This window comes from Chiloscyllium plagiosum, chromosome 10, assembly GCF_004010195.1.
Source record: "Chiloscyllium plagiosum isolate BGI_BamShark_2017 chromosome 10, ASM401019v2, whole genome shotgun sequence".
Taxonomy (NCBI): domain Eukaryota; kingdom Metazoa; phylum Chordata; class Chondrichthyes; order Orectolobiformes; family Hemiscylliidae; genus Chiloscyllium; species Chiloscyllium plagiosum.
The window spans coordinates 7,979,000-7,991,878 of NC_057719.1; the positions used below are offsets into that span (position 1 = coordinate 7,979,000).

At 40.3% G+C, this 12,879-nt stretch overlaps 1 protein-coding gene across 5 annotated transcripts in view; it reads left to right on the top strand.

Moving 5' to 3' along the window:
* The window catches only part of LOC122553367 (centrosomal protein of 128 kDa), a 407,594-nt gene that overhangs the window by 205,526 nt on the left and 189,189 nt on the right, over positions 1–12,879 (top strand). For all 5 annotated transcript variants that reach the window (XM_043696980.1, XM_043696981.1, XM_043696985.1 and 2 more), the window contains exon 15: positions 6,395–6,571. In XM_043696980.1, the coding sequence (XP_043552915.1) occupies positions 6,395–6,571 (177 nt within the window). The remainder of the gene's footprint in view (positions 1–6,394; positions 6,572–12,879) is intronic.

Sequence of the window (12,879 nt, forward strand, 5' to 3'; positions counted from 1 at the left end):
CTCATTAGTCTACAATATTGAGTGATTATGTTCAAAAGTTCCCTCATCCTTGTTTCTGGACTGGTTGATGTATTATTTTTATATAATCCAAGCTAATTAGCACCCCCCTTTTTAAATGTATTTGATACTATCCAATTTTTGGACTGTGTTCATCTGATGCAGACTATTATTTCAACATTAATGTGAGCTATGCCATTTGCAGCTCTGAATGTATTTTTGTATCGATTGACTCTAATGGCCCTTCTTCATAAGTGTTCTGAGGAAGAGCCACTGGAGCTGAAATGTTAACTCTGCTTTCTCTCTACAAATGCTGCCAGACCTGTTGAGCTGTTGAGTTTCTCCTGCAATTTCAACTATCGTTCGTTATCCAGAGACCTAGGTAATATTAAGAGAACTTGGATTGAAATCTCATCATGGCAAATGGAATTTGAATTCAATAAAGTGTAATGATGACCATTATCCCATTGTTGATGCTGTATAACCCATCCTGTGGGGAAGGAAAATTGCTGTCTGATCTCCATGTGGCACCAGACCCACAGCAATGTGATTGACTCTTAATTCTGAAATGGCTTAGCAAGCTATCCAATTTAATCAACTGCTTGGAAGTCTCAAAAAAGAACTGAAATGAGGCTACATTGGTTCCAGATATAACAATGGCAAACACACCACTGTCAACTATGTCAACATCTGAGACTAATCAAAATAAGGAGAATTCTCAAACAGACTAAATCATACTCACAGAATCATTTTTTATAATGTGCGAGATAATAGCGTCATCATTTCTAGGTGTGTTATATAGTCATGCAGGATTGAAACAGATCTTTTGGTCCAACCAGTCCACACCGACCATGTTCCCAAATTAAACTAGTGCCACCTGCCTGCGCTTGGCCCATATCCCTCCAAACTTTTCCTGTTCATGTACTTATCCAAATATCTTTTAAACATTGTAACTGTACCTGCATCCACCACTTTCTGGTAGTTCATTCCACAGTGACCCATTCTCTGCATAAAAAAGTTGCCCCTCATCCTTTTTAAGTCTTTTTCCTCTCACCTCAAAAGTATGCCCCTAGTTTTGAAATCCCACACCCTAGGGAAAGGACCCATTCACCTTATCTATGCCCCTCAGGATTTTATAAATCTCTATAAGGTCACCCCTTAACCTCCTATGCCCCATTGAAAAGTTCTCAGCCTATCCAGTCTATATTTTTATATCTCAAACCATCTATTCTTGGTAACACCCTGGTAAATCTTTTCTGAACTCTCTCTGGTTTAATAATATCCTTCCTATAGCAGGACAACCAGAACTGCACAAAGTACTCCAGAAGAGGCCTCACCAATATATTGTACAATCTCAACATGACATCCCAACTCCTATACTCAAAGGTCTGAGCAATGAAAGCAAGCGTGTTAAACAGCTTCTTCGCTATCATGTCTACCTGTGATGTAAATTTCATAGAATTATGTACCTGAACCCTTAGGTCTCTTTGCTTTGCAATACTACCCAGGGTTGAGAGTGTGTTGCTGGAAAAGCACAGCACGTCAGGCAGCATCTGACAAGCAGGAAAAATCGATGTTTCGGGCCGGCCCATTAATTATACATGTCCTGTCCTTGTTTGAACGACTAAAATGTAGCACTTCGCATTTATCCAAATTAAACTTCATCTGCCACTCCTCAGCCCATTGACTCTCTTTGTAATCTTAGGTAACCTTCTTCACTGTCCACTTCACCAATAGTTTTGGTGTCATCCACAAACTTACAAACCATGCCTCCTGTATTCTCAACTACATCATTAATGTAAATGACAGACAAAAGTGAACCCAGTACCAATTCCTTTGGAACACTGCTAGTCACAGCCCTTCAATCTGAAAAATGACCTTCCACCACCACTCTCAGTATTGTACTGTAAAGCCAATTTTGTATCCAGTTAGCAAGCTCACCCTGAATCCCATGTGATCTAACATTACTAATTAATCTACCATGCAGAACCTTGTCAAAGGCTTTACTAAAGTCCAAGTAAATAACGTCTACCACTCTGCATATGTCTTTTTGGTTACTTCATTAAAAAACTCAAACAAAGTCTGTGAGACACGATTTTCCTTGCACAAAGTCAAGCCGACTATTCCTAATCAATCCTTGCCTCTCCAAATGCATGTAAATCCTATCTTTCAGAATCACCTCCAATAACTTAACCTACATCGATGTCAGACTCACAGGTCTATAGCTTCTAGGCTTCTCCTTATAGCCTTTCCTAAACAATGGCACAACAGTAGCCACTCCTGCTGCCCCCCTCCCATGTTTATAGATTATACAAATATTTCTGCTAGGGGTCCCACAGAGTTTCCCTAACTTCCTACAATATCCTGGGATACACCTGTTCAGGTTCAGGAGATTTACCCACTTTTATGTTTTCCAAGACCTCCAGTTTTCCCCTTCTGTAATGTGAACTGTTTTCAAAGCATCAGTATTTATTTTCCTGAGTTATCTAGCCTCCATTTCTTTCTCAATAGTAAAAACTGGCACGAATATTCATTTAATATCTCTCCAATTCCTGACATTCAACAAAAAGATGACCTTGTCAATCTTTAAGGGGTCCTACTCTCTCTCTCTCTCTCTCTCTCTCTCTCACTGGTTGTTCTCTTGCTCTTAATATATTTGTCAAATTTTATTGAATTATCTTTAACCTTATCTGCCAAGGCTATCTCATGTCCCTTCTTTGCCTTCCTGATTTCCTTCTTAAGAATGTCCCTACACTCTTTATATTCTTCAAATGATTCAGTTGACCCCAATTGTTCTATACCTAATATATAATTCATTTTTATTCTTGATTAGAACCTCAATAGCTTTGTTCATCCATTGTTCTATAATTTGACCAGCCTTCCCTTTCACTCTAACAGGAACTTAATATCTCTGAACTGTAGTTCCCATACCACTTGTCAGTCATCCCTTTACCTGTGAACAGTCTACTCCAACCAACTGTTAAAAGTTCTTGTTTCATACCCTTAAAATTTGCCTTAAGAACTTTAATTATGTCCCATTGGCAGGACAGACTCAACAGAGATGGAAACACTATGGTAAACAGTGGGAAGGGAGTTGCAGGAGAATTATCAACATTGACTCCAGACTTGATGAAACTTGATGGCAACGAGTCAAACGGGGACGAAGGAAATCTCCTGCTGATTACCTTGCACCATAGCCCCCACTTATCCACTCCCAGCCACTGAATCAGAACCTCTGCGTGTTGAACGTCACTTGGAGGAAGTGCTGAGGGTGGCAAGGGTGTAGAGTGTACTGTGGGAGATTTCATTGTCTGTCTCCAAGAGTGGTTTGGCAGCACTACTGCTGACCAAGCTAGATGAATCCTAGAGGGAATAGTTCTAGACTGGGTCAGTTGCAGGTGGTGAAATAACCAATAAGAGGGAGCAGATATTTGATCTCATCATTACCAATCAACTGCCACAGATGCACCAGTTCATGACAGTAATGCAGGAATGGCCACAGCGCTGTCTTTGGAGACAAGGTCTGTTCTTTGGTTGATTAGTTGGTGCAGGTTGATTGATAATATGTACTTTTATATAAAGAGGCACTGGTAAGGTTTCCTGTGATGTACTGGTAGTGTCTTGACCTCTGAGCAAGAGGGCGTGAGTTGAAGTTCCACCTGCCTCAGAGGTGTGTCATAACATGTCCACGCACTTTGATGAACAAGTACCGACTATTTCCTGCTAGCTTAGTTGTTAGAGTATGAGACTCTTACTTCCAGGGTAATTGGGTTGAACCTCAAGCTGGATAAATTTTAGGAGTCTTACAGTGCAATGATAGAAGGATCAGAGGTCTAGGTTCAAGATCTACCTTCCCTAGAATTGTGTTATAGCATCCCTGATGTTGATTAAAAATATTTTTTTTTCATGCAGAAACACTTGTTAATACCAGTCAGGTGGAGTCAGGAGAAATCTGCTTGTAATGCTCCACTCTGTGAATAAAGACAGGGTTGGATTTGCCCTTTGCAACTAGCTATTTGGAGTACAATATTTGTTACTTGCTTTCTTATCCAGAGCAAATAGTTTCATTGTTCTGTTAAATCCATCTCTAATTTTGAACACAGATTAAATCTCCTCTTAAATTTCTCAGCTCTAAAATGGTCAATCCCAGCCTCTCTACATCCCTGAACTTTCTTGAGAGGAACCAGCTAATCAGACCCAAGGACTCAGAATTATAATGACAGCATGCACTTTTATATGCATGACATAGTCTTAAAGCTATATGGAACAATGGAGGGTCCAACTTCTTTCTATCATATCGCCAACCAGGAATTTCTCCCATACTTACTGTCTGTTGCTGGCATGTATTGAAAGGTTTTGCAATTTGAAACTTGACTTGCTTTGCCGCATCATGACTCCACCTTCCTTTGCCATCAAGTTCATTAGCAGGGCCTGAAGCTGGAGTTTCTGCCTCTGGCACTACCCATGGTGTTACGGATGATAACATTTGTAAATGATTTTGGAGGTGATATTGGAAGCAGAATGAATAGTTAGATTATTTGGCAAATGCAGAAGCTTGGCCAAGAAGATGATAAGAACTGCAAAGGCTTTTTCAGGTAGGTTGTTTATGATGTTTACGGTTTGTAAAGTAATGTATGTTGATGCTAAAAATAGTTGGCATATTGCTAACTAGAGCAGGTGAAGAGAAAGTGACAAGTATAATAGATGGTCAGGTACAGTAAGTATTGCACCATATGACAGCAGTTACAGACGCATATAGAGAAAGAGAGACATCTTGCAATGCTTGCTCACAGATCCCTAAATACGGCAGAATAGGTAGATAAGGTGGTAAAGGAAGCGCGTAAGATATTTTCCTTCATTGGACAAAGCATTAAATTCAAAAACAGGGATGTAATGCTGGAACTTTATAAAATACTGGTAAGGCCATGGCTGGAGTTTTGTGTACAATTCTAATCATCACATTACAGATGGACACAATTGCTCAAGAGAGAGTACAGAAAAGATTTATGAGAATGTTGTCAGGGCTTGAAAATTGTAGGTATGAATAGCCTAGGGTTCATTTTGTTAGAACAGAGGTGGCTAAGTGATGTCTTAATTCAGATGTAAAAAAATAATGAGGAGTTTGGGGAGAGTGGACAGAGAAAAACCTATTTCCCCTAACAGTGAAGTCATTGCAGTTTTAAAATGATTAGGGTGTAGGGTTGGAGGGGATGTGAGGAAAAATGTTTTCACCCAGAGGGTGGTTGATGTATGGAATTTTCTGCCTAGTTTCGAGGTTGAGGCAAAATCCTCACCTGATCTATAAAAGGTACCTGCATGTGCATCTGAAGTACTGTATCCTGCTAGGGGACGTGCTGGAAAGTGGGATTAGAAAGGGTAAGAAGTTTATTCAGCTGACATGGCCACCATGGTCAAAAAGCCTATTCCTGTGCATTAAGATTTATATTGTTCTATAAATCTTGGTAAATCGGATTATGTACTGTGAGAGAATAAATGATACTGTTATTCTGGAAAATGCTGGTCATGTCAGACAAATATGATAGTTCAGGGGAAAAATATGAAAATAAATTTCCAATTCAATATTGACGTTTTTATCAGAATGCTATTAATCTTTGGAATTCTTTTCCACAGAGAGATTTGGAGATTGGAGACTTGGTCATTGCATCGATTCAATGCTGAGTCAGAAAGATTTTTGATTATTAAGAGGGTTGAGGGTTATGAGGGACAGGCAGGAAAGTGGGATCAGTTCGCGATCAGATCAGTCATGATTGTATTGCAAGGGGATACTCACAGGCTTGCTGAGCTGAATAGCCCAATTTGAATGATTTCATGAATGGTTTTGGGAGAGTTTCAGTGAGATTCCTGAGGTGAGGCATCTTAATTGGCATAGCTAATTAACACAACTGTAATTTACTTTGAAAATACAGTCAAGCGCATCACCTTTAGTGTTAGCACTGTCTTCTCTGAGTCAGGGGTGGTGGATTTCAGCCCCACTCCACAGGCTTAAGCAAATAATTTTGGAAGACACTCTAGTGCAGTACAAGAGAGTACCGCAGTGTCACCTTTTGAATGAAATGTTATATTGTGGCCCCCGTGTGTGTGCAAAAGTTCCCATGATGGAACTCTGAAAGGAGCAAGAGAATTCTGTAAACATTTATCTCGTGTTAACATCATTACTATTTGTTGGATCTTACTATACACATATTCAATGCCTCACTACAGTTGCAATACTGTCTGCACTTGGGAAGGGCTTCTGTAGACGTGAAGTGTTCAGAAATATTCTGACACTGTGTTAATAAGTTGTTTTTTTTCTCCCTATCATCTTTTTGTGTGGAAGTATTGAACACCATATTAGTTGAGAAAGCTGTAACAGTGATTGTTTATGTGCTTTCTGCAGGGTAAGCTGGCTGTTAATGGAGAAGAATCTGTGAGGCAACTGGAGCAAATGACATTTCAGCTTAATGATCAAATCAGAAGAATCCAAACAGAGCAAGAGACAATCCTTTGTTCTGTGGGAAAAGAAATTGATGCTGCGTGTGATTTCCTCTCCAGAGATCCTGGTGACAAGTTCAAAGTAATCAATGTAAACTTTTATTGACTTTGTACAACTAACTTCAGTAAATTTCCTCCCCTCCACCACCATCTGCGATGTTGATCTCGCTCATCTATATTTCATTTTTTTAACGTGGGCCACAGGCAGATGACCTATACTTAAGCCTTTGTTGAGAATAATAGTTGATGAGGACAAGTGGAAATAATTGAGAGTAGCTCAGTGTGACTTGCTTTGAGATTTCCTCCAGTCCTTACTGAAAGCTTCCTTTGGATTTGTGACAAACCATACTTAAGACGCTACGTGGATTCATCCTTTCCGTATTTTTGAAAGCTGCTCTGAGATCTCTTCTAATCCTGGCCTCCTGCGCATCCTGATTTTCATCAGTGCAACCCACTGGAGGCTGTTCCTTAATTTGTCCTGACTTCTGGCATTCCCTTTCTAAACCTCTCTATTCTTCCAAGTTGTAATGGCACAGAAAGAAGCCAATCAGCCCACCGAGTCATTGCCAGGTCTCAGTGTAGCAATCTAATCAGCCACATCCCCTACTTTACCTCTGTGAACTTGAAAGTTCCTTTTCATTAATTGACTGTCAAATTCCCTTGTGAAATCATTGTCTCTGTTTCCATCACCCTCATAGGCAGTTTGAGGTTGTTATGAGTTGCTGAATAAAAGTGAATTTGCCAAAGACCCACCAGACCATAGGGCTGTTCTCTGATTAGAGACAGAGAGGGAGATGACTGATTGTGGTTAAACCTGAGGGTCATTACACCTCAGGTGAGGGAAAGACTTGAGAAGGAGAGTCCGTTATGTAACCTCAATCGGTTACTATTGGAATAATTCCTGATCACAAGCCAGCCGTCCAGCCAACTGAGCAACTAGAATAACTAGAAATGTTCTTGCACATTATATTGAATGAAGGTATCACATTTTCCACTATCCAACCTTTGGTGCCATTATTTTAAGGCACTCCTTGAAAAGTACCCGTATGACTTGCCTCTCTAAATACTGTTGCATTACGTTTCATTTGCTGTTGCTCCAGTACAGTTCCTTGGGACTTTTGGCTACTTTAAATGTCCTGTTCAAAAACAATTTGTTGAGGAGAACTGGACTTACATTGACACAACAACTTTCACGTTCTCTCTTTGTAGACAATAGTTGTTTTGCAATACAGACTAGGCACTTGTTTTGTAAGCAAGCCAGTTTGCATGTAACAACATTTCACAATCATGCGAGATCCATTGGTATATTTTGGTGATGTTGGTTAATAAATGTTGGCTAGCATACCTAAAGTATTCTTTCTGCCTTATTTATTGATGGTCCATTGAGAGAGCAGTTGAGTCCTTGGCAATATACCCCAAACGAAAGGAAGCACTTTGAACAGTGCACCACTTCCTCAACAGTGCATTAAAGTGCTCAATTCCCTGGAATGATGCTTGAATTGAAGAAGTGAGAGCTTTGCTAGGCCTGTCTGACATTAGCCTACAGTATTGTACATAAATCATTGACGATCAATAGAATTATTTCATATGGAGGCACTTAGAATATTTTTCCTTCACCATATTTATAGCAGAAGGTTTCATTTCAGAGAAAGTGTTTGAAGAACAAGGGGGTAGATTCATATGTGCAACAAACTTCAGTTTACCCAACATCTCATTTCTGTCAGTCTCAGCAGTTTAGTGATTTAATTTAAGTCTTTTTGACTTAAGTGCAAATCATAAAAATGCTTGCTGCATTCGTTCCTTTGTCCTTATACATGTATTTTACTTCGAATGTTTTTCAATCCCAGTACTGCACAATAAATCTGTTAACAGCTATTGAAATATTGTGACTGACAATTGAAGTAATAGATTTTTATTTGGCTGCTTTTATTCTGTATGATTACATTTTCGCTACTTGAATTCTGGGCATTAGATTCTATAGACAGTTAAATTGTATTCCATTGATACTTCCACTGTAGTTTTTCCTTGTTGATCAGTTATGGCTCAGTGGTTGATTCCTCTGTCCCTGAGTTACGAGATTGTGGGTTCAAGTGAGCACAAAAATCAAGACTGACACTGCAATGCAAAACTGAAAGTATGCCGCACTGTTGGGCATACTGTCTTTTGGATAAGGTGTTATACCATTCCATCTGCCCTCTCAAGAAGATCATAAGAGGTCCCAGAATGCCCTTCCTCTGAAGAGCAGTGAACTTTCCTTTAGGGCCCTAGCAATATTTGTATCTCAACCAACATCCCAAAAACAGTTATTATCTGGTTATTATTGAATTACAGTTTTCAGGAGTTGTTGTGTGCAAATTGGTTCCCGTGTTTCTTACATTATGACAGTGACTACCCTTTAAAAGAGGGGAGCAGTTAGCTGTGTTGGTGGGATAGCTGGTTTGCAACATATAGTGATACAACAGTGTAAGTTCAATTCCCACACAGGTTGAGGTTACCATGAAGGACTCTTCTTAACCCCTCCCCTTTCCTGAGGCGTGATAACCCTCAGGTTAAACTACCATCAGTTGTCTTTCTATAATGAGAGAACAGTCCTGTGGTCTGGTAGGACAATATTGACTTTACCTTTGAAAAGTGCTTCATTGTGCTGTGGGATAACTGGTGGTTACGAGAAGTGCTATTTAAAGCATGTGTTTTTTTGACGTCCTGCAAAAGTCTCTGTACCTTGATGCTTCATCACCTCTTTCCAGAAGAGGGTGCTAAGTTATCCCTTATTACTGTCTTACCTTGCTGAAATATAGTAATTGTCAGTAATCCTAACTCCAGCTACAGAATTAATATAAAATCATGCCTGAAATTAACTTACTGTTTGAAACACTGTTACAGTAGCTGTAGGTAACTGCAGTTGCTGAGACTTTGATGTCATTCTACTACCACTGAGGAATGGACAATTTCAAGTTATGTAGTTCTGTGGAAGCATTTCTTAACTACTTACAACTTCATTAGTTTCCTAAACAGATTTCTGAGTAATTTTCTGGTTAAAACCCACTGAAGTGTCCAATTTCCACACTGATGAACACAGATCCAGTTCTACCTAAGTGCATTCACTTTATTAATGTAACACATTTGGATTTCCAAAAGGGATTCAATTAGCTACTGCACATAAGGCTACTTAATAACATAAGAGCCCACGTGTCAGGGTATTATATTATCATGAATGGTAGATTAGCTAGCTAACACAAGACAGAAGGTTGGTATAAAGGGGGCATTTTCAGGATGGCAATCTGTAACCCAAGGACTGGAGTCACAGATCCCTGGGATACCAGGATTGGTGCTGGGGTCACAATTATTTAGAATTGTATGAATGACTAGGATGAGGGAAGTGAATGTATGTAGTCAAGTTTGTGGATGACATCAAAATAAGTGGGAAAGTAAGTACGGAGGATGATGCAAAGAGTTACAGATAGATATAGTCAGGCTGAGTGAGTGGGTGAAGACTTGGGAAATGGAATAGAATGTGGGAAAATGTGCTATTGTACAGTTTGGCAGGAGGAATAGAAAACAAAAATTGATCACAGTATTCCAGGAATATAAAAAACAGAACGTGCTCGAGAAAATCTGGAAGCATCTGTGGACAGACAGCAGAGTCTTCATCAAAACTGAAAAGATCCAGAAAATGTTGGTTTTGGTGCTGTTGACAAACGGTTTGGAGGAGGGGGTGGAACAGACGGTGAGGATGCCTAGAGCAAAAGACAAAGGGAGTGTTAATGGTGGTAAAGGAGGTCTAAGATGTAATGCAGGTGCAAGGGATAGATTTGAAATGAGTTAGTTGCAAAGCCAACAAGATACAAGAAAGACACAGTGGGTTGGGGAGGGTGGGATTGAATGGCTGGTAGAGATTATTCGCCAAAGTTGTTGACCTTAGTGCTGAGGCCTGGAGTGTTGTTCATTTTCCACTTGGTCACTTCACAGCCTCAAGGACTCGACATTAAGTTCATCTCTGGAAAATGGCTGCTGTTCTCCATGTTGATACGTGCACTCACACACTCACACTCTGGCTCACATACTCACTCTTTCACTATCCTCTCTCACCCACACATTCACTCACACACACACACACTCTTTCTCTCATGTACACTCTCTCTCACACACACACACACGCGCACACACAGCCTCTCTGCCTCTAACTTATCAAGTCCCCAAAGATTTCGAGATGGCCTGTGCTTTCTCTCTTGCTCACTCACTCTCTTACTCACTCAGTCACTCTCACTCTCGTTCCCTCTGTGTGTGTGTCTCTCTTTCTTTCTCTCAGTCTCTCATTCATATGGGTGCACACCCACACACTCATTCACACATGTACACACATACACGTGTGCATGTTCACACACACTCTCAGTCTCACACATATTCTCACCCCCTCTCACACGCATGCTCTCACATGCCTGTAACTTATTAAGCCCCCAAAGATTCCAATATGGTCAGCTTACATACACACTCTTTCACTCACACACACAAACACACATACACTTACATACACGCTCTCAGACACAGAGACTCTCTCTCACACACACTGTGTCTCTCTCTCTCTCTCACACGCGCGTACACACAAACATGCTCTCACACGCGCACGCGCACACACTCTCTCAAACGCATGCACACTCACTCTCACACACACACAAAGACTCTCTCTTTTTCACACTCTGTCTCTGTCTCTCATGCGTGCGCACACACACACACACAATCTCTCTGTCTCTCTCATACACACACTCTCCTACATCCCCCACCCACCCCTAATTCTGTGCCTTCTATGCATCTTCTCGGTTTTGCTTTCAGACAGACCCATTGTCTCCACTCACATTTATTATTTACTCCTATTTTACATCTCTATCTCTCCTTTACCATTATCAGTTCTCCCTTTATTTTTTGCCCTAGGCACCCATACCTTTCATTCCACTTGTTCCTTCTACAGTCCTGTCAACAACATAAAAAAAATTTTTCCAGACCCTTCTAGTTCTAAAGAAGTGTCATGATAAAATTGAAGTGTAAACACTGTTGCTCCCTCCACAGATATTCCCAGACCTGCTGTGTTTCTCTGGCATTTTATGTTTCTATCCCTGGAATATTGTGAACAAGTTTGGTCCCCTAATCTAAGGGCTCACACTGGAGACAGTCCCCAGAAGATTAACTGGCTGAATTCCATTTCTTGAGAGGAGAGGCTAATTGACTCATTGATGTTCAGAAAGGTACAACTCTCGCACAACAAAATCGCACAACAGTAAGATGAATAACCAAGAGCAGCTGACCATATTGGAATCTCTGGGGGCTTGATAAGTCGAGATGGAGAGACTGTTTCTATTTTGGGAGAATCTAGGACCAGAGGACATAACCTCAGAATAAAAGATCACCCATTTAAGACAAAGGTGTGTAGAAATTACTTCTGAGAGAGGTGAATCTTTGAAATTCTTTGCTGCAGAAGGCTGTCAAGACTTGGTTGTTAAGTGTATTCAAGGCTGAGATAGTAAGCAAATCAGTGGTTATGGGATAAAGCAGGTAGGTAGATTTGAGGATTATCAGATTATCTCATTGAAATACAGAGTGGATTTGATTGGGCTGAATGGCCTACTTTTATTCTTAAGTGTTATAGTTTTATGGTCTAATTGGTGAAATGGGGGAAAATCAGATAACGGAATTTAAGACAATAATTCTGCATATGTAAGTTAGCTGGCTGAGTTTGAAGGGTTGTTTTCAGACTTTTTGTCACCATACTAGGTAACATCATCATCAGTTCTGCTTTAGGTTATAGTTCTGTTCAGGAATAGCTTTAGCAAGCTGCTCTTGGCCATCCTTTAGTTCGTTATTCATCTCATTGTTCTGTGATTTTGCTGGGCATGAAGTTGCTGCCATCCTTTACAAGAATGATCCTGAGAATGAAGGATTTGTCAATGAGGAGCAGATGAGGATTCTGGGTCAGTATTCAATCGCATTTAGAAAGATGAATGGTGTTCCGCTTAAAACGTGCAGAATACTGAGAGGCCTGGATAGAGTGGACATGAAAAAGATGTTTCCAACAGTAGGAGAGAATAGGACACTCGTGAGCGCAGCCTCAGAGTGAAGCAAGGATACGTTAGACCTGAGGTGAGAAGGAAGCTCTTTAGCCAGAGGCTACTTAATATGTGGAGAGGGCTGTGGAGGCCGAGGCATTTAGTGTATTTAAGATAAAGATAAACAGGTTCTTGATTAGTAAGGGAATCAAGAATTACAGGGAGAAGACAGGAGAATGAGTTTGAGAAATATATCAGCCTTGATCCAGTAGTCTAAATCTGCTCCTATGCCTTATGGTCTTTGTGCACCAAAGCATTTGCCTTTCAAATGCTACTTATTGAATGCAAAAGT